The 24,046-nt window shown below is 34.6% G+C and overlaps 1 protein-coding gene across 1 annotated transcript in view; it reads right to left on the bottom strand.

Moving 5' to 3' along the window:
- Positions 1 to 10,817: 10,817 nt before the first annotated feature.
- The window catches only part of LOC114342205 (uncharacterized), a 54,712-nt gene continuing 41,483 nt past the window's right edge, over positions 10,818 to 24,046 (bottom strand). The window contains exon 7 of the mRNA XM_050641614.1: positions 10,818 to 11,319. Within this exon, the coding sequence (XP_050497571.1) occupies positions 11,060 to 11,319 (260 nt within the window). The 3' untranslated portion in view covers positions 10,818 to 11,059. The remainder of the gene's footprint in view (positions 11,320 to 24,046) is intronic.

Raw genomic sequence — 24,046 nt, 5'->3', positions numbered from 1 at the left:
CGTTTATTTTACTAAATCGTCAATCTACATAATATAAAGAAGATCGACAAGGTCAAACAGCAGATGCTTACAGGTCTGAGTCTTCAGAAAATCGGTTAAAACATACTGGACACTTGAAACGCACCTTTTATTCAGTTATGAGACTTACAGTCCCCAATGAGACTTTTTATTCAGTTGTTCATGTCGAGTCGGATAATTATTCTAATACGGAAAATTTTCAGAATGGGCCGTTTCGTAAATATAAAGGTTTCTAAACTTTGGTAGGTACATCTAGAGCTTCACGATACGATACAATATCGATACTTTTTAAGTATTGAGTATTGTATTGGTTATGCCAATGAAGTATCGTATCGAGTATCGATATCGGCAATACTTTCTTATAAAAATATCGTATTGATATTGATTTCGATACGATATCGATACAATAAAATATCGACATAAAAAGAATTATACATCTGAGCTGTGCAGGCTCTTTGTGCCTACTTTTGCATGCTTAGCAAATGGACATTATTCCAAAAATATTACGAATATTTCTTATAACTTATAGATTTTTATAAAAATTCAATATGGATGAATGCTTAATGCTTCTTTGAAAGTCGACTAATACTTACTAATTCTGTAGGTATTGGTTAAAAACTGCTTTTGAAAAAATAGGGAAATCCCGGAGATTCGGAATAAATCACAATTCAATATTTTTATTGAAAATTATTTTTGCGTCATCATCACTAACTTCCATAATATTGCCACAAATGCCACATGATATAAACAGTCTAATCACACAGTCATTTACTCACTCTCAAGAGTTTCAAGTTCAGGCACTTAAATATTACAATAGCTGATGCTTGGGTTGCAGATCACTTATAGTTTTATATACATAAATAATTACTTATGATCTAAATATTCCACAAAATATAATCCAAACAACTGTGGCGTTTTTTTTTTTTTTTTTTTTTCGATATCGATATTTTTAATAATATCGAGGCAAGCGTGTCGACAATACAAGAGTATTGTATTTATTTCAGATAATGAGTATCGTATCGACATTAATATTGCTAAGGTATGTATTGTATCGGTATCGTATTGGTTTTCGATACGATATCAATACAATATCGATATTTTCATCGAATATTGTGAAACTCTAGGTACATCCGACAACTGGAGTACTCTTAAAAAGGACTCCGCAACACTCCTTATGGAAAAGTGATCTCGGTCAAATTTAACGAAACTTTGGTCAATGATAGTCCTCAGTGATTAGATTAAAAAAGTCCATGGCACCTAGGTCTGAAGAACTATTATTCTCGACCTACAGTCTTCTGAAGTTCTTAAATTCAGGTACTCGGTTTACGTTAAGTTCACTAATTCACGGTCAAGTGAATGAAAATATCTATTACTGAAAGAAGACACACTCATTTTCTTCATGCATATTTGCGTGTTGCATATGAATTCGTGGTCAAAAATAGATGGTTCGTATTCAGAAAACCTCAGAAAATTCCTCAGAAAACTGAAGAAATGCGGTAGAAGTGCTCTTAGAGTGACATAACAATTATTATCATATTTTCATGAATGCTTCACACTTATCCAATACCAGCATAGCTGCAGTTCCACCTTATCTTTAGAAAATTACTGGACAGTGGCCGATTTAGGGGGGAATATGGGAATTCCCCCCGTAACACGGTCCAGAATTAAAGAAAAAATTGTTGAAACATGATTATTACACGTTGAAATACGTTAGCTTACATGCAACTTACTACAGATAAACAAATTCAACCCAACTAACTCGACAGTTCGGAAAATTAAGGGAACTTATTGCACATGTTATTATCTATGTCTTGTAGTTTGGGTTTATCTATTTGGAAGTCTCTCCCTCTCTCAAGGCAAATGTTCCGCCACTGCTACTGAAGCGCCATCATAAAATTGAGGAACAACCACAATAAGTGCTGCTAGAGTAGAACAAGACACCTCACGTTTTCACGCATGCAGAATAGAGTGCCTCTAAAAATCATTAGATATGCCGACGAAGCAGTAGTTTTTGCAAATAGCTTAGCTTAGATCAGTGATTCCCAACCGGGGGGCGATACGTGTTCAATAGTTTTCAATAATCTATCGAATCATACGAAACACGGCCCCCTAGGGAGAGGCGTGGGTCTAAATTTAAGATTTTAAATACGAACCCCGCAAGATTTGCCTGAAAAATGCAGGTATTCAATATTTTTGAAAAATCTATCGAATGACACTAAACACGACCCCCCATGGAGGTGGGGTGGGAAGTTACTTTAAAATCTTAAATTGGAGCCCTCATATTTTTATTGCAGATTTGGATTTCTTACGGAAAAAAAGGAACTTTTATTCGAGACATTTTTTCGAATTATGGATAGATGGCGCTATAATCGGAAAAAAGATTGTTGGAAATGAAAAATTAAATTAAAAAATGGAAAGTCCCCCACTTATGGAAAACTTAACTCAACTTTTTTGGTTTTAGGATCTACCCTTCACAACCAAATACTTTTCCATAACACTCGATTAACTGCAAATTTAGCATACTTTCCTCCCCTACTAAAATTTGATGTGAAAAATAATTTTTAATTCGATTCGCTAACTAATTTGCTTTTTTGTCCTTAAAAGTAGAAAAACGTTCAATTTCTCTTGCGTAATAGTTATAGTGTAATTATTTTAACTGTACTATGCGAATAATTAAATGAAATGAACCTGCAACTACAAGGGAAGAACATAAATATGGGCAAAGCGAAGGGAGTAGTCGGAGTATTCAGTGACAAACTATCTATTTTTGAACAAAATATGCAGAGAAGAGATCTGACTAAATTCCCCAACAAGAAATCCTCTTGTGGTTGTGGTGATTCTGAGGATCTTCAAACATATTGCCTCCACCTTCAAATATTGAAAGAAATCTGCAGCCCCGATTCCAAGATCTGACTAGTCTGAAAGTGCCAACTTGGTTTATCAATCCTTTTAGCGTGGAAGTTTCAACGGCATGTCCTTATCTTCAAGAAAGCTTGATTGATTTGAAACATGATGTTGAAATTGAAAGTCTGTTTCAGGAGAGTGGCAAGATTTTGACCGCAGATAAAAGAAATGTATCCAATCTTGTGGAATGCAATCAAATTACGATAACAGCATTCTCCGCAATATATCTAGTGGAGAAAGGTTTTAGTTCTGTATGCATATTGAAAAACAAACAAAGAAATAGGCTGGACATAATTTAAAGAGGGGATTTGAGGTTGCTATTAACCAACATTAAGCCAGACATAAAGAAATTATGTGAGAGACACCAGGCCCAAGGAAGCCATTACATATAGGTAATCATTTATCATTTTACGAAATGTAAAAATAAATAAATACGGATACGTACCTTTTTAGACAAGGCGAAAACGGCGGGTTCGTTGGAAAAAATATTTCCATGAGATTTTTTTCCATAATCACATTCGTAAGACATCCCAGAATAAGGTTCAAGAAGTCGCCCACGTGAAAAGTGGTCCAAATTTTTTTTAACAATTTTTTTAATCAAATTTTAAAAGTCAATAGTTTTGGACCGGACAATTTTTTTTAGTTTTTTTGGACTACTCTGGACAAAAAAGTTCTCTTATAATTTTTCTCTAAAGTTGATTGTTTTCGAGTTATAAGCAATTTAAAATTGAAAAAAACGGAAAATGGCGATTTTTAAGGCTTAACAACTAGGTTAAAAGTTATTATTCTGAAAGTCAAAAAGTGACTAAATCAAAGCTTAAAGCCCTCCCTACAGGATTCTGAAGAAATTTTGGTAATTATTTTATTACTAAGCTGTTATTTTTAAATAATAATAATGAGCGCCATGCACGTGTTAGGCGGCCGTCAATGCTGAGTGCGAGAGAGATGCCATTCCGGCAGTCCAATTGTGCATCTTACTCGCACTCACATTTACAGCCGCGGCAATACGATCTAACCGCTCATTGTTATTAATTAAAAATAACAGCTTAGTAATAAATTAATGACAGATTTCTTCAGGATCATGTAGTGGGGGCTTTAAACTTTGTTTTAGTCACTTTCTGACTTTCATAATAATAATTATTAGGAAAATGGCAATTTTCGCGTTTTTCAAATTTTAAATTGCTTATAACTAGAAAAAGATCACCTTTAAAGAAAAATTATAGGAGCCCTTTTTTGTCTAGAATGGTCCAAAAAACCTAAAAAAAAATTGTCCGGGCCAAAAATATTGATTTTTGCAATTTGATTAAAAAAAAATTGTTAAAAAAAATTTGGACCACTTTTCACGTGGGCGTCTTCTTGAACCTTATTCTGGGGTGTCTCACGAATATGATTATGCAAAAAAAATCTCATGGGAATATTTTTCCCAACGAACCCGCCGTTTTCGTCCTGTCTATTTGTACTGATTAATTATTTGTTTCAATTTAATTTGAGAGGGGGGGCGATTGTAGTATTAATAACTGACGAAACATGTCTAAGGGGGCGATCATCGGAAAAAGGTTGGGAACCACTGGCTTAGATGATTTGCAAAGAATAATATCCAGAATATCAAATATGAGTGGAGAAAATGGACTGTATACAGAGTATAAAAACTTTATTAGGAGAAAATGGACTTTATACTTTATACTGGAGTCTGAATACGAAAAGAAAAAACAAAGTACATACCTACATGGTAGTAGGTGAACGCGAAATATTAATTACAATCTTTTATGGAAAAATTGGGTTTATGTCATGTTCGACTATCTGTACGTTAAGATTGTGCTGATTTCCGTTAGATGCATCATAATATGTGGTGTTAACTAACGACCTATCAGGATACTTCAGTAGCAGTGGCGAAACATCTGCCTTGGGGGAGGGGGCGACTTCCAATAAAACACCAACCCCAAAATATATAAAATAGATAAACCCAAACTACATAAGAGACATATTAATAACATGTGCAATAAGTTCCCTTTATTTTCCTAACTTTTGAGTTATTTGGGGTGAATTTCTGTCTGTAGTAAGTTGCATGTAAGCTAACGTATTTCAACGTGTAATAATCATTCTTCAACAATTTTTTCTTTAATTCTGGTTACGGGAGGAATTTCCTTATTCCCCCTAAATCTGCCACTGTTTAATAATAAAATTAATAATAATAATAATAATAATAGCGTTTATTACCCAACAGTCACCCATTTACAGAGCAATTTTACAAATAAATAATAAACAATTCTCATGCAATCAAATAAATAAATAAAAAAGAAAACAAATATACGTTATAAAGACAAAAAAACCAAAATGAAATACCTTAGGTAAGAGCTCGACACTTGTTTTTTAATTCATAAGCACTACAACAGAAGATATCACAATTATTAGATAGTTTGTTTGCGTTTCTGCACATTAAGTTGATTGGTGCTTTCAACATTATATTCGTGTGGGATCTTTCACACACAAATGTATTATTAGATCGAGCTGATACCCGAGGAACAAAGATATCGATTTGTGCTAGTAAATTAGGACAGTCAACTCCACCATTTAATAGTTTATGCAAAAATAATATCGCTGATTGATTCCGACGCATTTCTAATGAAATAAAATTAAAACTATCTAACAAAGCGACATAATCACAACCCCTTTGGGGATATGTTCCTGTAACTTTGAAGGTTAAATATTTTAAATATTTTTTGAACCCTTTCGATAACGTTTGAATATTTAAAATAAATAGGATTCCATATTAAAGCACCGTATTCCAATTTGGATCTAACTAAGCTCATGTACATAGCATTTAGTGCTGATAGATTATAGAAACTTTTGCAGTTGCGAATAATGAAACCATATGAGCGATATGCCGAGGAAACAATATAATTAATGTGATAGTTAAATGTTAGTTGACAGTCCATATAAATACCTAGATCTTTGATACAATTAGTTCTTTCTAGTACAATATTGTCAATTTCATATGGAAACACCAAAGTATTATATTTACGACTAAAAGTAAGAATCTTACATTTAGATTTGTTTAGGTGAAGTTGGTTTTGTAGACACCAATTATGTAATAAATTAATTTGTGTTTGCAACATAACACAATCTTCTAAGGTATTAATTGTTACATATAATTTCAAGTAGTAGTTTAGTAGTTTCATAAAGATAAGGTGGAACTGCAGCTATACTGGTATTCGATAATTGTGAAGCATTCATGAAAATATGATAATAATTGTTATGTCACTCTAGCAGCACATTTTCTATCGCTCTTCTTCAGTTTTCTGATAACTTTTCGGAGGTTTTCTGAAAACTAAAACACGATGCATCTATTTTTGACCACGAATTCATATGCAACACGCAAATATGCATGAAGAAAATGAGTGTGTCTGCTTTCAGTAATAGATATTTTCATTCACTTGACTGTGAATTAGTGCACTTAACGTAAACCGAGTACCTGAATTTAAGAACTTCAGAAGACTGTAGCTCGAGAATAATAGTTTTTCAGACCCATGTGCCATGGACTTTTTTAATCTAATCACTGAGGACTATCATTGACCAAGTTTCGTTAAATTTGACCGGGATCACTTTTCCAAATCACAAACACAAATCTCTAAAATACTCTCTCTCTCTCTCCTATGGCGCTACAGCCCAAGTCGGTTCCTGGCCTCCCCCAGCATCCGCCTCTAAGTGTCTCTGTCCCTGGCTGCTCTCCTTCAGTTGTCCAGCCTCTATATCTCTTTAGCATTGGTTCTCACTTCGTCTATCCACATCTTTCTTGGTTTTCCTACTGGTCCACGTTCCACCGTAGTTCCGCTAAGCGTTCTACTAGGTGTTGTCGTTATCCTTTCTTATAAGATGACCTGTCCAGCGCAATCTTTGTATTTTTGCATAATTTGCTATAGAAAGTTCTTTTTAATGTTGGTATAACTCGTGGTTGAAACTTATTCTCCATATACCATTGTCGCAGATGGATCCCAATATCCTCTTTAATATCTTTCTTTCGAGTCTTTCTTAATCGAGTTTGCTATCACAAACAATTATTCTATCATGAATACTCGATTTAAACACCATGTACGTCGACTTTATACTTGGAAAAATCCTGGAGATAGGTCTAGAAATCAAATAGATTACATCCTTACCAATATTCGCTGGAGATCGTCAATTCAAACAGTCAGATCATATCCAGGGGCGATATGCGGATCCGATCATACTGTACTCGTAGCTAAAGTAAAGCTTATACTTAAAGCGCCCAACAAACGAAAAGAGACAAATAGGATAGAACTAAGAAAGCAGGACGACCTTCTCCAGGAAGTACATAAAATAATGCCCTCTATTCGTAACGGAACATCACAAGAAATATGGGAGACTTTTAAACATTGTGTAACAACACCAATTGATCATCCAAAGATAAATAATCCTGTGAAACGGAAACACTGGATAACAGATGAAACCTTTCAAATCATTGAGAATGGAAGAAATCTTTGTCAAAGTGGTGTGCATAGTGAAAGGGAAAAAGCTAAATTAAGAAACCTCAATAAAGAAATAAAACGAAGATGCAAGGCAGATAAAAAACTGTACTATCAAAGTATATGCAAAGAAATTGAGAGACATGATCAGAATAATCAGCCGAGAGATCTATTTAGAAAAATACGCTACTTAACAAGAGACTTCAAAGCCAGAACTTGGGCCATTGAAGACAACACTGGAACTCTGAGAACAAACAGAGAAGATATAGCAGAGACATGGAGATCGTATTGCAGGGACCTTTATAAAGATGATCAACGACAAGGACCTGTTAACCAAATCTCTGAAGAGGTAGAAGAAGAACCTGATATACTTGAAAATGAAGTAAGACTCGCGATCATTAAGCTCAAATATAATAAAACACCAGGTCCAGATATGATAACAGCAGAAATGCTGAAAGCCACAAAAAAAACTGGCGTAAAATTACTTCATCTACTCTGTAACCAAATATGGCATTCTTAACAATGGCCTGAAGACTGGACAAAATCTACAATAACGACAATTCATAAAAAGGCAGCTTCCATAAATGCGACAATTGTAGAACTATTTCTCTTATATCACATGCCAGTAAAATAATGCTACATATAATCAATGAGAGACTAAAAACATTCCTTCAAAGAGAAATTCCACAAGAGCAAAAAGGTAGAGGTACTCGAGAACACCTGTGGACTATAATACAGATAATCGAAAAATCTAGGGAATTCAGTATTCCACTGTACATATGCTTTATAGATTATCGTAAGGCGTTCGACAGGGTCAAGTGGAGACACTTATGGCGAATACTAAAAGAAGTAGGCAACACCTTATTTCGCTTATAACTGAACTATACGAACACACTACTGGATCAGTTAAAGTGCTTGACATACTTTCAAATGAATTCCATCCAGAACGGGATGTCAGACAGGGATGTATACTATCTCCACAATTATTCAATATATATGGAGAGCATATTATGAGAAGAGCACGAAGGATGGGAAAAAGGCATCTCAATAAATGGTCATAAAATAAACAATCTACGTTTCTCAGATGACACAGCCCTTCATGCAAATAGTCAAGCAGAGCTGATTGATCTTATATGACTGGTTGAAAACGAAAGTCAAATATTTGGTCTGCCATTAAACATATCAAAGACAAAGATCATGATAGTGGATAGACTACATAACAATCATCCACACATAACCACAATTGATCGGTTTGAGGTTGTGAGCTCATACTTATATCTGGGACTGGGATCATTAATCACAAACACAGGAAGAAATAAAACGTAGATGTGATCTAGCAAAAGTCGCCACAGCAAAAATGACCACAATATGGAAGGACTGTCAAATTTCAAGAGCGTTAAAGATGAGGTTGATCAACTGCTTAATATTCCCAATACTGACCTACGGATGTGAATCTTACCCCCTGAGAAATTCGGAAAGAAGAAAGGTAGACGCCACTGAAATGTTCTGTTGGAGACGAATGCTACGAATTCCTTGGACCGACCATAGAACAAATAATTCAATTTTAAGAGAGCTAAAAGTTAGGCAACGACTCTCCAGTAAAGTCCATCTCCAACAATTAAAATACTGTGGACATGTTATGAGAGCAAACACAAAAAACATGGAAAGACTCATTATACAAGGAAAGGTGGAAGGCCGAAGATCACGAGGAAGATCCCCAACAAGATGTATCGATCAAATTACGGGAATATGCAAAAGAGCTATGCATGAGTTAAAAGAAATGACCAGAGACAGAGATCTTTGGAGACGGATAATACACATCACGTCGACCACTACACTCCCTCGGGGGAGTCAGGATTGAAGAGAGAGAGAGAGAGAGAGAGAGAGAGAGAGAGAGAGAGAAAGAAAGAAAGAGAGAGATCTTTCTTTCAACAGTAATAAAGTTTATTGTCTTCTCAGTAAGTTCCATGTTTCTATGCCATATGTTGCTATTGGTCGTATGATTTCTCTAAAATACTCCTCTCAAATATCTTTTCTTTCCAAACGAACCAAGATTCGATCCTCTCTTGCAATATGACTGAGAGATTAATTTAAGAAATTCTGGAAAACCACAGCAATCTAAAGGAAAATAATTATATTTTACTCATATCACTTGTGAATCAACAAACTATAGATAGGTCACATAACATCAATACAACAGTTTCTAAAAACATTCCAGGAACTACGTGAAACAACGGCCACTAAGGGTGATCCATGATCTGACGAAAATTGTCAACATATTCCTCAAATTCTGCCACAAAACTACGGAAAGCTAATGAAGAGCTAATAAAAAAAAGTGTTTCTTTTCCCCCAGTTATTTCCAGGGGATGTAGACAACAATATGTTCCCGGGATGCCCAGCGAGTCCAAAGAACTAATGAGAACATATATATTGATAGGCTAAAAAAGGGAAAAACTTCAGGTGTGGATGATATATGCAGTGAAAAAATAAAGCACATAGGCCAAGGTCGAAAAAAAATAGTATCTTTTCTATAACACGTGCTGTAAAGTCTGTGAAATTGCAAAATCATGGAGAAAATCTAAAGTAATAGCCTTGTTAATCGAGGAAAAGCCCAGAAAAGTCCGGTCCCTACAGATCCATTTCCCTGTTGTCACTTTTTCAAACTATACAAGAGACTCATCCCCGACAAAATAGAAAAAAATGTCGACAAGCACCTCAAGTTTTCGCACTAACAGAACACATTGAAGAGGCTTAGAAGAAAAACTTATAATAAAAGCAGCTTTCGTAGATTTGACAGCAGGCTATGACACAGTAGGGCCCAAGACATTGCTCCACAAATTGATTGGTAATCTCAATGATCACCATCTGGATAGGTTCCTATATTCTTTAATGTAAAACGACGTTTTTTCGTCATGTTGAAGGGCAAAGTAAGTAGGTGAAGAGTTCAAAAGAACGGTATTCCACACGGAAGTATCTTAATACCTACCAATGCTTCTCCATTATTGCCTAAACGAAGTACAAACAACACCCACCCACGAAAGAACTCAATTATGATGATGTCAGTACAGATGATGTATGAGAACATTGTCAGTGAGTAACCGAAAGAATAGGGATTTTCATCGATTGTCATTTGTTTCGAGCTTCTGTCATGTGTCACGTAATATTAATATATCTACGTCATACGTCTTTGGTTTATATCATTGGAATATACTAATAACTTATGACGTAGATATATTAATATTATGTGGCACATGGCAGAAGCTCGAAACAAATGACTGTGAACGAATGGGCCACGTCTATGGTATATGTCTATGTCCGCTTCTACATAGCCTTTTATAATATCTGCCGCATTTGCAGAAGAAATATCAGGAACGTACAATTCTAAACTACGGCCTATAAACCACAACACCATTTCATCTTCCCACTATATTATATTACAATAGATTGGCTGAGATCGATATAAAATATAAAATAGAAAAATGCTATCGTTTAATTAGTCCAATGAATGTCTAAGATTTTCCTCACTAGATTTCCTAGAAGAATCAGACACAAATACTTTGAAAAGACTGTGAAAGACTTTGAAAATGGCTGTTTGGTATTAATGACAAACACCCTCATAAAATTATTACTATAATTAAAACAGTCTTCTCAAATTAGTCCTTAAGGTCCTCTTGTTCGTCTTCTGATTCTGTTAGGTCAATCACTGAATTACATGTAACACCTTCGAAGATAGAAGAAGAATCGGCATCAGTTCCATAGGCTTTCAGGTTCACAGGTTGTTTAAGGTAGGAATGGTGAACCGCAACGTATACAATTCCCGACAATAAAGCTACTGTAGCAAATGTCTGGAAAGCTTGTCGAATTCCTATGGCTTTTATAAGATGTCCTCCAATTATGATCCCTAAACACTTGCCTGAAATAAAAGGCAAATTTTTAGTCAATTTCAAATATGTTCATGTATAAATGTACCATGTACCTATAGATACAAATACAATATATAAATACAATGTACCGGGTGTCCCAATAAGAATGGCTCTCGGCCATATCTCATGAACCGTTTATAGTACAGCTTTAAGAAAAAATATTTATAACAAAAGTGGCCTCGGGAATAGCCTGGAAATTATTTTCATAATTGTAGGTCCACCGCTAGAGGGCGTAATTAAATATCAAAAATTAAAAAATCAAAATTTTACAAAATTTACCCAATGAAAGGGCACTGGAAATCCAATCATCATATTCTTCATAAAATTCTGCGCATATTTGATTTCACAAGTTTAAGTCTACCCTTGCAAATAAGAGGTGGTGGTAACTGGGAACCTTCTTATGAAAAAATGGCTGTAAGTCCGGTTCTGCTAAATCGAATTTTGCATACTTGGTCTTGTAGAAAACAGCTTTTTTTCGTCAATGTAAGTGTCTTATTTTCTAAATAGTCTAATAAGTAATATGCAAGCTAGGAGGCGTTATTTAATTATTTTCAGAAATCTAGTTTTCTTTGGAAAATATTTAATACAAGTATGCATTTTTAATCCTGTATTACAAAATAAGACCAAATTAGCAACATAATACCGAAAACCGCATGTCGATACCTTTTTTCTATCTCGAGATATCTTAAGAAATGTGTAAATTTTAAACATAACTGTTACTGTCACCGGTAAACGAGGTTACTATGGAAAAAAACAAATAAACGTTTTTCAGCTGTAAACGTATATAATTAATTAACACAACAATAAGACAAACAACACTATAAAATATAACAAAGAAATAAAAGCAACTACTTACTTAGTCTTAGTGACTGCCTAAATGTTCAAATTGTTGCCCATCATTTTCGATGCAAGCATTTATTCTTTCAAGAGTAGATTGAATAGCACCAGATTTAACTGTTGACTTTTATTTATGGGGACGGATTAAAGACCTTGTTTTTGCCACTACTCGAGAAAACATGATCTAGAATCTAGAGAATACGAAACGCCATTCAAAGCATTGCGAAAGCAGAAATTGAGACTGCTGTTCAATCTACTCTTGAAAGAGTAAATGCTTGCATCGAAAATGATGCGCAGTAATTTGAACATTTAGGTCGTCAGTAAGTAAGTAGTTGTTTTTATTTCTTTGTTATATTTTATAGTGTTGTTTGTCTTATTGTTGTTTTATAATTAATTATATACGTTTACATCTGGAAAATTTTCCTTTGTTTTTTCCACAGCACACTACTTTTCCTTAACTTCGTTTACCGGTGACATTAACAGTTGTTTAAAATTTACACGTTTCTTAAGATATCTCCAGATAGAAAAAAGGTATCGACATGCAGTTTTCGGTATTATGTTGCTAATTTGGTTTTATTTTGTAATTAATTAAAAATGCATACTTGTATTTAATATTCTCCAAAAAAAAACTAGATTTCCGAAAATAATTAAATAACGCCTAGTAGCTGGCATATTACTTATTAGGCTATTTCGAAAATAAGACTCTTCCATTGAAGAAAAAGAGCTGTTTTCAACAAGACCAAATATGCAAAATTCGATTTAGCAGACCCAGACTTACAGCCATTTTTTCATAAGAAGATTCCCACTCACCCCCACCTCTTATTTGCAAAAGTGAAATAAAATATGCGCAGAATTTTATGAAGAATACGATGATTGAATTTCTAGTGCTCTTTCATTAGGTAAATTTTGTAAAATTTTAATTTTTTAATTTTTGATATTCAATTACGCCCCCTAGCGGTTGACCTACAATTATGAAAATAATTTCCAGACTTTTCCCGAAGCAACTTTTGTTATAAATATTTTTTTCTCAAAGCTGTACTATAAACGGTTTCTGAGATATGGCCGAGAGCCATTCTTATTGGGACACCCGGTACATTATATATGTAAGTAGTAATAAGATATTAACAAGCTAGTTTCATAAAAGAAAAGAGTGGTGTCAAATCTGAAGACCAAGGAGGCCAAAAATTTCAGAAAACCGATGTCTAGCTCTTTTAGCAATTTTTTTCCATTAAAAGGATGTACTGATTGCATATCTATAAAACCCTAGTTGGTAATTCCAAAAAACCTTTTCATAATAACAATTTTTAATATTATGAAATATAAAGGTACCTACTTTACTCCTGAGCTAAATTCCTATTTTTTTGACATACCTCGTATAAGATTGATAAAATTTGATATCTGATAGTTACATCTTAGGTTTTAGACCATGCAGAACGTTTTATGAAGAATAACTTTTTGTCGTAAAATTACTAATAAAAAAGTTTCAGTAGGTATATCATCAAATCAAAAGTGGATATGACCACCTATTTATTTTTCAATAAATCAGAGCAATGGGCTGGCTCCAACTTGTCCAATTACTTTCAATTCTACCTAGAATGATTCCTATTCGTCAGTGCAAATCAATAATATTGTAGTATGCGATGCATTGCAATTTTATTGTTCAATGAATATTTTGTAGGCTGGACTTACAAAATTACTCCTTGTTTCTATTTCTGTTATGAAACAGCAAAACAGTGAATATTGTGAAATTATGTTATAATTCGCCCATAAAAATATAAATAGGAATTGCCTTGAATATCTCCCTAGATTTTTTAGGACTTAATTATATAAGAGTAACTTATTATATATGTATTTGTTTTGCCTCTGTGATTGGGAATAAAAACGCAGCAATGGACAGCTTATAAGTATTATAAAAGAATTCTACAAAGGAAGCAGTGTTGTACCTACAGAAGCAGAAGAAGTAGGGTAAAGTGATGATGAAGTCAGGATAGAAGTCACAAGGAACGAAGTTAGGGATAACAATTCAAATAGCCAGAGGCGTAGCTACCGCCGTATCAGCCGTATCAATTATACGGGGCCCCCGACATTCAGGGGCCCCAGCGCGGCATGTCGAAACAAAATTCCATTCAATAAATTAAACAAAATATTCTACAATTATTATTTCACTATTAAAACGTTTTGAAACAGTGTATATTGTTTGGATATGGACATTTTCGTGTAATGGATTCTTTATCTATATATTATAAACTATATTTATGTACAGGTACCTATCTATTATACCTCTCGCCATTCAATAACAACAGAGCTTTTTTGTTTTCAAGCTACTTTTTATTGTCTACTCACCGTTGGCTGTGTGTGAGACATTGTATAATGTATAATGCCAAATTGCAATATTTTTAATCGCTTTACCAATATTTGAAACATTGAAACACTGTGTATTGTTTGCGTATATTTTCATGTAATCTGTTCTTTATCTATAAATTGTATTTAGGTATATCTATTTGCCGGTCGCTCGCCGTTAAAGAACAGAGCTTCTTTGTTTACGCTCATTTTGTCATTTTGAATGTCCATTCACCCTTGGCTTGAAAAAACTGAATCTATTTTAAAACAATGAGTCTCAACAATTCAAATCTATTTTTCGACTTTGGTTTATTAGAGTTTATTAGGTTTATTATTATTATCTATATTTGGGTGTTGTATACGCAGAACTTATTAGTTTACAAGGTTGTATTAGGGGAGCCCGGGAGCCCAAGCAGGGATTTTTGCAGTTACTCGAGCGCGTAAGATTATCATATGGGGAGAAACCTTGTACCCTGTAAATGTACCCCTACCATATATTGGACCTTAACACAGGAGAGTTCGTTATGGGGAGCCCGAAAAAAATATATACTTAGAAAAAGTCGAAATCGTCAGATTAAGGTAAGATAAGTTAAGTACATGCAGAACAGTGTATATTTAAAAAATCTGACGGTTTGAGCTGGGCGTAAAAAAATGGGTGAGTCACAAAGTTTGTAACGTTACAAACGTCACATCTTTAATATTTTATTTTTAAATATTTATTTTACCTTATTTCCTTTAATATTTCTTTTAATATTTTTTATTTTAATAAAAATTGGTTGGCGTCCGTTCTATAATAGGCAACCCTATTTACATTGTATCATCTCTTGTGTTCCATGTTCGTTATTTCAAATTTCGGTCCAAGGTACGAGCCGTTAATAACCGCTATGAATTCCACGATTTTATTGGTTAGAACTACCCACGTGATATCTGTGTTCGTATTGGTCAGAGAATTAAGCAATAAAGACAAATCAAATGACAAATGACAATCAGCTATAGGGCTTTTCATTCACAGTCATTTGTTTCGAGCTCCTGTCATATGTCGTATAATCCGTGAATATTAATATTATACACAGATTATACAACATATGACAGAAGCTCGAAACAAATGACAATCGATGAAAAGCCCTATTAGACATCATCATCATTATGTGATGGAATTGGAATTTTTTTTTGATGTAAATAAATATTTATTACTGATAATTTGTATAAGCAAAATTATTGTACTGCACCTACAGTGACTCACAGCCTCAATTCTGAAATGATAGAGTCGCTACTCAATAAAACTAGCTTGTGTCAGTGACTCAATATTAGAAAAAAATTACATACTGAAAGTAAGTACTAACTACAAGTCCTCTAAAATAGCATAAACTATGTTTTGGGTTTCAGATATACCATACTTAAATAACAATAATCGTTTAATTATTTTGTGCATGATTTTGATATCAGCTAAAATTAATAAAGAAAACAAAACTCCTTGTTGCTTATTTCTTTGGCTGATAGAAGATTTATTTCTTGCAGTTCAGCTATGTCGATTATTATTTTGTAATATCCGTCTAATTGTTTCAGGGTTACATCTTTTTCCAAACTGTCTTTCCACCTCATCTCTCAATTTTGGTGCACTTTTTTGGGATTATTTGCTATTTCTCTGACAATACATCTTAGCTATTAGGACTTTGGAGACGGCTGCTCTGAAAAGTTCGTTTGATGTACATCCATACAGCGTATAGCGTCTCCCTATGCTTCTTTTTCCTTGAATCTTTCCCTGCATAATGAGTTGGAGCAAGTTGTTTTGGCCCATATATGGCAACATTTTTCATACGAATTTCTAGTTACATACAACCTATCTTTTCATGTCGTAAGACGAAACCCAGTTATACCAGGAAATTGACTCGGGCCATAGCATTATTCTCTACATATAAAAACTTAAGAAAGTGTGCCCTTTTATGTGACACAACAGATCGAACACAACAAGCCATGTGTATCTTTTTCGGTACACAGGGTTGAGGACAGTGTGTATCTAAAAGGATACACTGGAGCTGAGAGTGCTAATTATTGCATATTTGAAACCCAAAACATAGCTATGCTATTTTAGAAGACTCATACTAACTTACCTACTTTCAGTATGTAAGTTTTTTCTAATAAACATCGAGCCACTGACACAAGCTAGCTTTATTGAGTAGCGACTGCATCATTTAAGCTGTGAGAACCTGTATATGTTTATCAGTCGTGGCCTAGCTACACATTAAAATTGTTTCCTTGATCATTTCCTGCTTTGCTTTCTTCAGTGTGCACACTGATTTTTGTACAGCAGCTTTTGTAGCCAATAGTTACTCTTGTTTGTTTTCTAGATTTTTCCTAATCGGGACTTGATTTCTTTTTGGTTTGTTACTGTCTCCCTTCTACAATAGAGAGAGAGTTTGGGGCTTATTATTCGTTAAAGTGTTGGAATGCTTGTGGGTTTTGATATATTATGTACCTACTACCACAACTCTCAATACAAAATTTGATCAAACTAAACTGATAGTGTGACCACTAGATTTTTATAATTTGAACAAACTGCAGTTGTGACGTCACTTCCTGAGTTTGCTCAAACTGTTTGATCAAATTATTTGATAGTGAAACCACGACTTTAAGGATTTAAGTAACATCAATTTAATTTGCAATAAAAAAGATCATGAAGATTTGACGGTACTTGTAAATACATCAAGGGCGAATATAAGGGGGGGCCGAGGGGGCCCGGGCCCCTCCCGAAATAAAAATAAATAAATGAAAAATGGTTGATGAAGTTAAAAAATACAAGTTAACACAAAATATTGAAGTGGATGGAGATTGATTGATTTTATGGAGATTGATATATACTGTTTGTTGTGCATGCTGGCTGTTCGGAAGGATTTATCCAAGGAGCATAACTGGTTTATAGAGCCTACACTACTATTTTATAGTGGAGATTATCATTGTCAAATGAATTCCAAAATTTTTGAAAAATATGTAATAGAAAAATTGTTAAGACATTAAACAAGAAAAAGGGGAAAAAGCTCGGACTCGAAAGTAGGTGCTAATTATGGTAACCCCTCACTTACGTCCGTGCATTATTCTCCCCTTCCTTTTTTGGGATCTCCCTAAACGGCAACTTTGCTCAGAGTCGTTCTTAACGGAGCCAGTACATTTTACTTACTACCGCTTTAATTTTAGCGATATGGCAACGCTGTGCGGAACGTTCTCGGCGCATGCTGTGTTGATTGTTTTCAGAGAAGCGTCAGTTACAAACTGCAATTAAGTGGTGTTGAGTTTGTTTTATTTGTTATTCGTTTGTTGTTATCCGTTGTTATATAGTTCAGCTCATTTCGTTATGAAGAGACAAGCTTCAATTGAAACCTTTTTTACGAAAAGGCTAAACGTAAGTGAACCTAGTGAAGTTAACTGTGCTGTTAGCAATGATGCTGCGTCTTCTGTTGTTGCTACTACGAGCACCGATCCATTTCCAGTAGCAGAGGACCGTAACCAGTTAGGCTTATTACAAGTAAGAGCAAACAAATATGATATTGGACACTATTGTCAAATCAACTCTACTCAAAGCTTAACAAATGAAGAAAAAAATTCACTGTTAGAAAATGTTTGGAAACCTCCGATTGGATATAAATTTCCTACTATTTCTAGTTCAAACCATGCTAGATCTTTTCAAATGAAATGGCTAGAAGAATTTAAGTGGTTAGCATATTCCGAGGAAAAATCTGGGTCATTTTGTAAATACTGCGTAATATTTTCTCACTCCGAAACTGTAGGAAAAGGAGACCACCAAATGTCAGGGGCATTGGTAAATAAGGCTTTCACTAATTTGAAAAAGGCAAAAGAAGTATTTGGTAAACACGAAAAATGTACATATCACAAACGATCAATTTTGGTAGCTCAAAATACAAAATCTGTTGTAACTAAAAAATCGGAGAGTGTTATCAATCAACTAAATGCTCATAGAATAATAGATATTAAAGAAAACAGGAAAAAGCTTATTCCTATAATAGAAAGTATAAGATTTTGCGGGAGGCAACAAATAGCACTAAGAGGCCACCGTGACAGTGGACGAATAGGCTTAGAAGAGCCTTGTCAAGCTTAGGGCTTGACCTGAACAAATTGAGAGGCCAAGGGTACGATGGTGCTTCCACGATGAGAGGGCCCTTCAGAGGGGTGCAAGCGTGCATCAAACAGAAACTGCCTCTAGCGTTGTACACACACTGTTCTTCACATACCCTAAACTTATGTTTATCAGATGCAAGTAACATACCTTCTATAAAAAATTGCATGGGCGTTATTAAAGAAGTCTGCGCATTCTTCCATAAGTCAGCCAAAAGAACTGAAGTATTAAAATTAACCATTACTGAATGTTGTCCTGAACAAAAGAAAAAGAAACTTATTTCTTTATGTGAAACAAGATGGGTGGAGAGGCATGACTCTATTTAATACATATTAGGCATGTATTTAATACATACACCTGATTTAGATAATTTAAGTGACAGCAATGTTTAGATTGTTTTGTCAAATATACCTGCATGCAACAAAAAATTTAATCAAAATTTGCATAAAAAAATTGGAGTGTTTTAAAAGTTTCAATATGTAAAAACATTGAAACCACAGAAACGGTTTTTCTCCACAAAGAAACAAAAATCATAGCAACATATTAATAAGTGATACGTTTAAAAATCCAAATGTAAATGAAATATGAAATTTCAGACTTTTTAAAAGGACACAAGACACAACATGCCCTATATTTCACAAAATGCCGAAGAAAATCATAATTATATAATATAACATATAATTTCCCCTAAATTACTTTTCCCCATATCCAGTATATTTACTTTTATGTAAATTATCTGTTTTTAATTTTCATGCATTTATAATTTAATTTATAAGATCTATTCTAGTGCTGCTGTGTTTGTATTGAATAACTGGAATAAATTGAAAGAATATTATTACTATACAATAATTGTTTATATTTTTTATTAGATAAAAGAAATATTTAGACTAGGTACACTCTAGAAGAAACGAATAAATAGTGTTTTTTTAGTCAATACTGTTTTTCAATATTGATTTTCTACCACACTTTTATTTCTATCATAAAAATTGTCAATTGTAAGATAAACAAGAAATATTTATCCATTATCCACGGTCAGCAGACTTGTTTTCTTGAAACGACACTTTGCATACAATACTGGTATTTAAATATCCCGCTCTGTCATTCTTAATCATTTGACCAATACGAACACAGATATCACGTGGGTAGTTCTAACCAATAAAATCTTGGAATTCATAGCGGTTATTAACGCTTCGTGTCCAAGGTTCGTTGTCATGTCATTTTAATGACAGTGACAACCCCCATATCTCATTCTCAAAATGGAGGGGTAATGTTTTAAAAGGCAGAGCAGCTTCAATAATAAATCATTTCTATTTCAACAAATCTTCCTCTTGGGGTGAGTTACATATAGTTTTTTTTAATAATTTCTTACAGTAATTATATTTCTCCGTCTAACAGTTTTTCTAATGTTTTTTTATCTAACCTTCAAGTGTTCAACCATGTGTTTGGTTTCTATATTTCTTTTCATCTATTAATATGCACGTTTAGTAATCAAAATTTTAACTATTCTCCTTATCTAAATTCCATGTAATTTAACCTTGCCATTTACTATTTCTGAATACTATTTGGCAAAGGTACAATTTGGTTTTCTTCTTGATGATTGATATGTGTCTCTATTTTATAGTTTTTGGGAATAACTCCACTTTCCTCCCTTCGGGAGCCTCAAGCCAACTACATCACCGGTGATGCTACTCATAGGGCTATACAACAACGAAAGACAACCATGACATCCAGACTGCAACGACCAGCATCTCTACCTGCAGGGGCTTAGGGCCGAAGATCCGCCCAGGCCTACAAGAAGTCTACAGCAGCACCATACGACATCAAGAAGATACCATCAGCTACCAAAAGCCATAAGTATAATCCAGAATTGTTAGTTTTTGGCAAGAATTTAAATACATTTGTTAATGCAATTTACTAAGTCATTTTATTTATTATATCTTTATGAACAATAAACATGATTAGTTAAAAATTATTGTTTTGTTTGCTTCCATTCCAATTTTCATAGTTCATATCTAAGGTTAGGACAAGACGAACACACACCTGAGTGACTGAGTTAAGCTAAGGGTGTAACGATGGCTATCTTAGTTGATTGGGGTAATATTTTCGAATGTTGTTTCAATTAGCTGGGGTAGTCCATCGCTTACTCGTTTCACAAGAAAAAAGCGAATATTTCGAGAAAAAAAACGTCAGATCGAAAAAGTAAAAAATAGGTTTTAAATTTTTTCAAAAATCCATCGAATGATACTAAACACGACCCGCCACTGAGAGGGGTGGAAGGTACATTTAAAATTTTAAATAGGAACCCCGCGATATTTCGCGAAATGAACATCAGATAGAAAAACTACAAAATATACGTATTTAATATTTTTTTAAAATCTATCGAATGACTCCAAATATGACACCCCATGCACGGAGTTGGGATGAGGGGTTACTTTAAAATCTTATATAGAAGCCCCCATTTTTGATTGCAGATTTGGATTCCTTACGTAAAAATAAGAAACTTTTATTCGAGATATGTTTTCGAATTATGGATAGATGGCGCTATAATCGGAAAAAACGATTGTTGGAAATGGAAAATCAAATTAAAAAATGGAAAGTCCCCACTTAAATGGAAAATTTTACTTTCTTTGGTTTTAGGACCTAATCTTCACTACGGAATAGGTCCCCATAACGCTCGAGTAACTGCAAATTTAGCATACTTTCCTCCCCTATATTATGCAATTTGTAATTTATTTAAATTTTGCAATATACAGAATGTTTCATTAATACTTGGAAATAATTAAATTGTAGATTCCTGGGCTCAAAATATTAAGATTTAACCCAAATCACCTAGTTCGAAAATGCTTCCTAAAGGAGCTAGAGCTCTTTGAAGAAGGCATCTTGTCATTAGTTTTTTTTTAATAGGTACATAACTCCAGAACGCTTCTATTTAGAGAAACGAAAACTGGTATACCTATTTATCTTCCAGAGATAAGTCGACTCAATAAATTGCGAATTTCTAGTACCTGTTCTACCTATTCTATTCTATACAAGCGTTTTGACTTCCTTTATTGAACATTTTTTTTAGCACTAAGCCATATCAGTGGTGGAAAAGGTCCCACGCGACAAACTTTGATATAGGGCCCCTTTGGGGCTAGCTACGCCACTGCAAAGAGGAGTAATTTAAAAGTACGAACACTTCTTACAAAGGCACAAAAGCATGATCCTCGTAATACACTAGAAAGAACAAGTTGGTATTTAAGGGGAAGAGGACTTATGGATATAAGTGATGTGATCAGAAAAACAGAGTGCTAATTTAGGAAGTTTTTTATTGTCCTCTGATTGATAAGTACGGGATGCAATAAAACACCTAAAAAATATAATAAATCTCCAGGAAGTGATGGCATACAAGCGGAACTTATTAAAATTGGAGGTGCTACTCTGACTAATCAAATAGGTATATAAAATAATACTGAGAGCCTGGAACGAGCAACAAATCCCGGAAGAGTGGTGTATTGGAATCGTTTGCCCGCTACACAAAAAGGGTGATCAATTGGAATGTAGAAACTATAGGGGAATAACCCTCCTTAATACAGCTCACTACAGCTAAATATTTTCGAGTATCTTATATGGTCGCCTAAGTGCACATTTAGAGGAGCTTCTTGGAGAATATCAAAGTGGTTTTAGGCCTGGTCGATCAACAACAAACCAGATTTTTGTGATAAGGCAAATACTGGAAAAAAACCAATGAATTCAATATCGACATTCAATATCATCTTTTTGTAGATTTTAAATCGGCCTATGCTAGTGTCCTAAGTCCTAAGAAATAAATTGTATGAAGCCATGGATGACTTCCACATCCCTAATTAGCTGATAAGATAGGTTAAGGCTACAATGCGTAAAGTCGTTTGCAAAGTCGAAATACAGGGCGAACAATCACAGGCGTTTGAAACGAATGTTGGACTGCGACAGGGAGATGCGCTGGCGTGTCTTCTCTTCAACATATATCTGGAAAAGGCGGTCAGAGATGCCCGAATAGACAACAGAGGAAATATTTTTAATAAATCATCCCAAATTTTGGCATATATGCAGATGACGTGGACCTAGTTGCCCGCACAACACGCAAGCTAGAAGAAATGTATACCACCTTCTCAAATGCCTCAAAAAATATGGGCCTGCAAGTAAACGAGGAGAACACTAAGATGATGGCATCAATAACCAACAATGGAGAGAGAAACATCGGTCACCAATTCACGGTTAATAACTCTAGCTTTGAAGGTGTGGACAAATTGACATACTTAGGCTCCCTGATCACTAAGGAGAATGTTATGACGGAAGAAATCAAGCGAAGGATAATCCTAGCAAACAAATGCTATTTTGGACTGAGTAGACATATGAGAAGCAGAAACTTAAGTCAAAAAACAAAAATATCCATATATAAAACCCTTATACAACCAGTGTTAACATATGGATCGGAGTTATGGACCATCTCCAAGGCAGATGAAAACATCCTGCTTGTATTTGATGGAAGGATCCTGAGATGAATATTCGGTGGTATGTGTGAAAATGGTGTTTAGAGGAAGAGTTACAACTACGAGGTATACCACAGATACAAATATATATTTGGTGTTAAAAGACGTATTATCTCTTATAAGAATAGGAAGACTAAGATGGGCAGGACATCTAGCAAGATCACAGCAGAACAATCCTCCTAGAACAATCCTTATGTCACAACCTGTGGGAAGTAGAAATAGGGGTAGACCAAAACTCAGATGGAAGGATAGTGTGGATGAGGATGGGAGAAAAATAGGCGCAGCAAACTGGCAACGGTTGGCAATGGATAGGGCTCTGAAAAATTAGAGGGAGTCTGAAAAAATTAAGTGGAGTGACTGTAGGTGGCAATTGATTGGACCACCGTCGAATGGCAACGGGCAAGATCACTTCTTCTTCTTTAAGTTCCATCTTCTGTCGAAGGTTGGAAATCATCATGGCAATGCGGACCCTGTTGACTGGCGCTCTAAATAGCTCTGCACTACTACATAAGAACCATTCCCGTAAGTTCTTAAGCCAGAATGTTCTTCGTCTTCCCACAGTTCACTTTCCTCGGATTTTGCCTTGCATAATAAGTTGTAATAATGAGTATTTTTGCCCTCTCATCACATGTCCCAAGTAGTTAAGTTTTCGTCTTTTAATAGTTACTATTATTTCCTCTCCATTTCTTATCCTTCTAGTTACTTCCACGTTCGGCATTCTTTGAATCCATGATATTCGTAGGATTCTTCTGTAACACGAAAATTCAAAGGCGGCCAACTTATTCAAATGGCAATTCATAACAAGCAATTCTTTCAATGCCCACCCTTCCAAGCCATAAAGAAGAGTTAGAGAACACGTAACATCAAAGCATCCTTAGGCGTATAATATGCCGACAACAA

This window comes from Diabrotica virgifera, chromosome 10 (assembly GCF_917563875.1).
Source record: "Diabrotica virgifera virgifera chromosome 10, PGI_DIABVI_V3a".
In the NCBI taxonomy this organism is placed as follows: Eukaryota; Metazoa; Arthropoda; class Insecta; order Coleoptera; family Chrysomelidae; genus Diabrotica; species Diabrotica virgifera.
The sequence above is the reverse complement of the archived record's forward strand: the minus strand, read 5'-3'. Positions and strand labels throughout refer to the sequence as shown.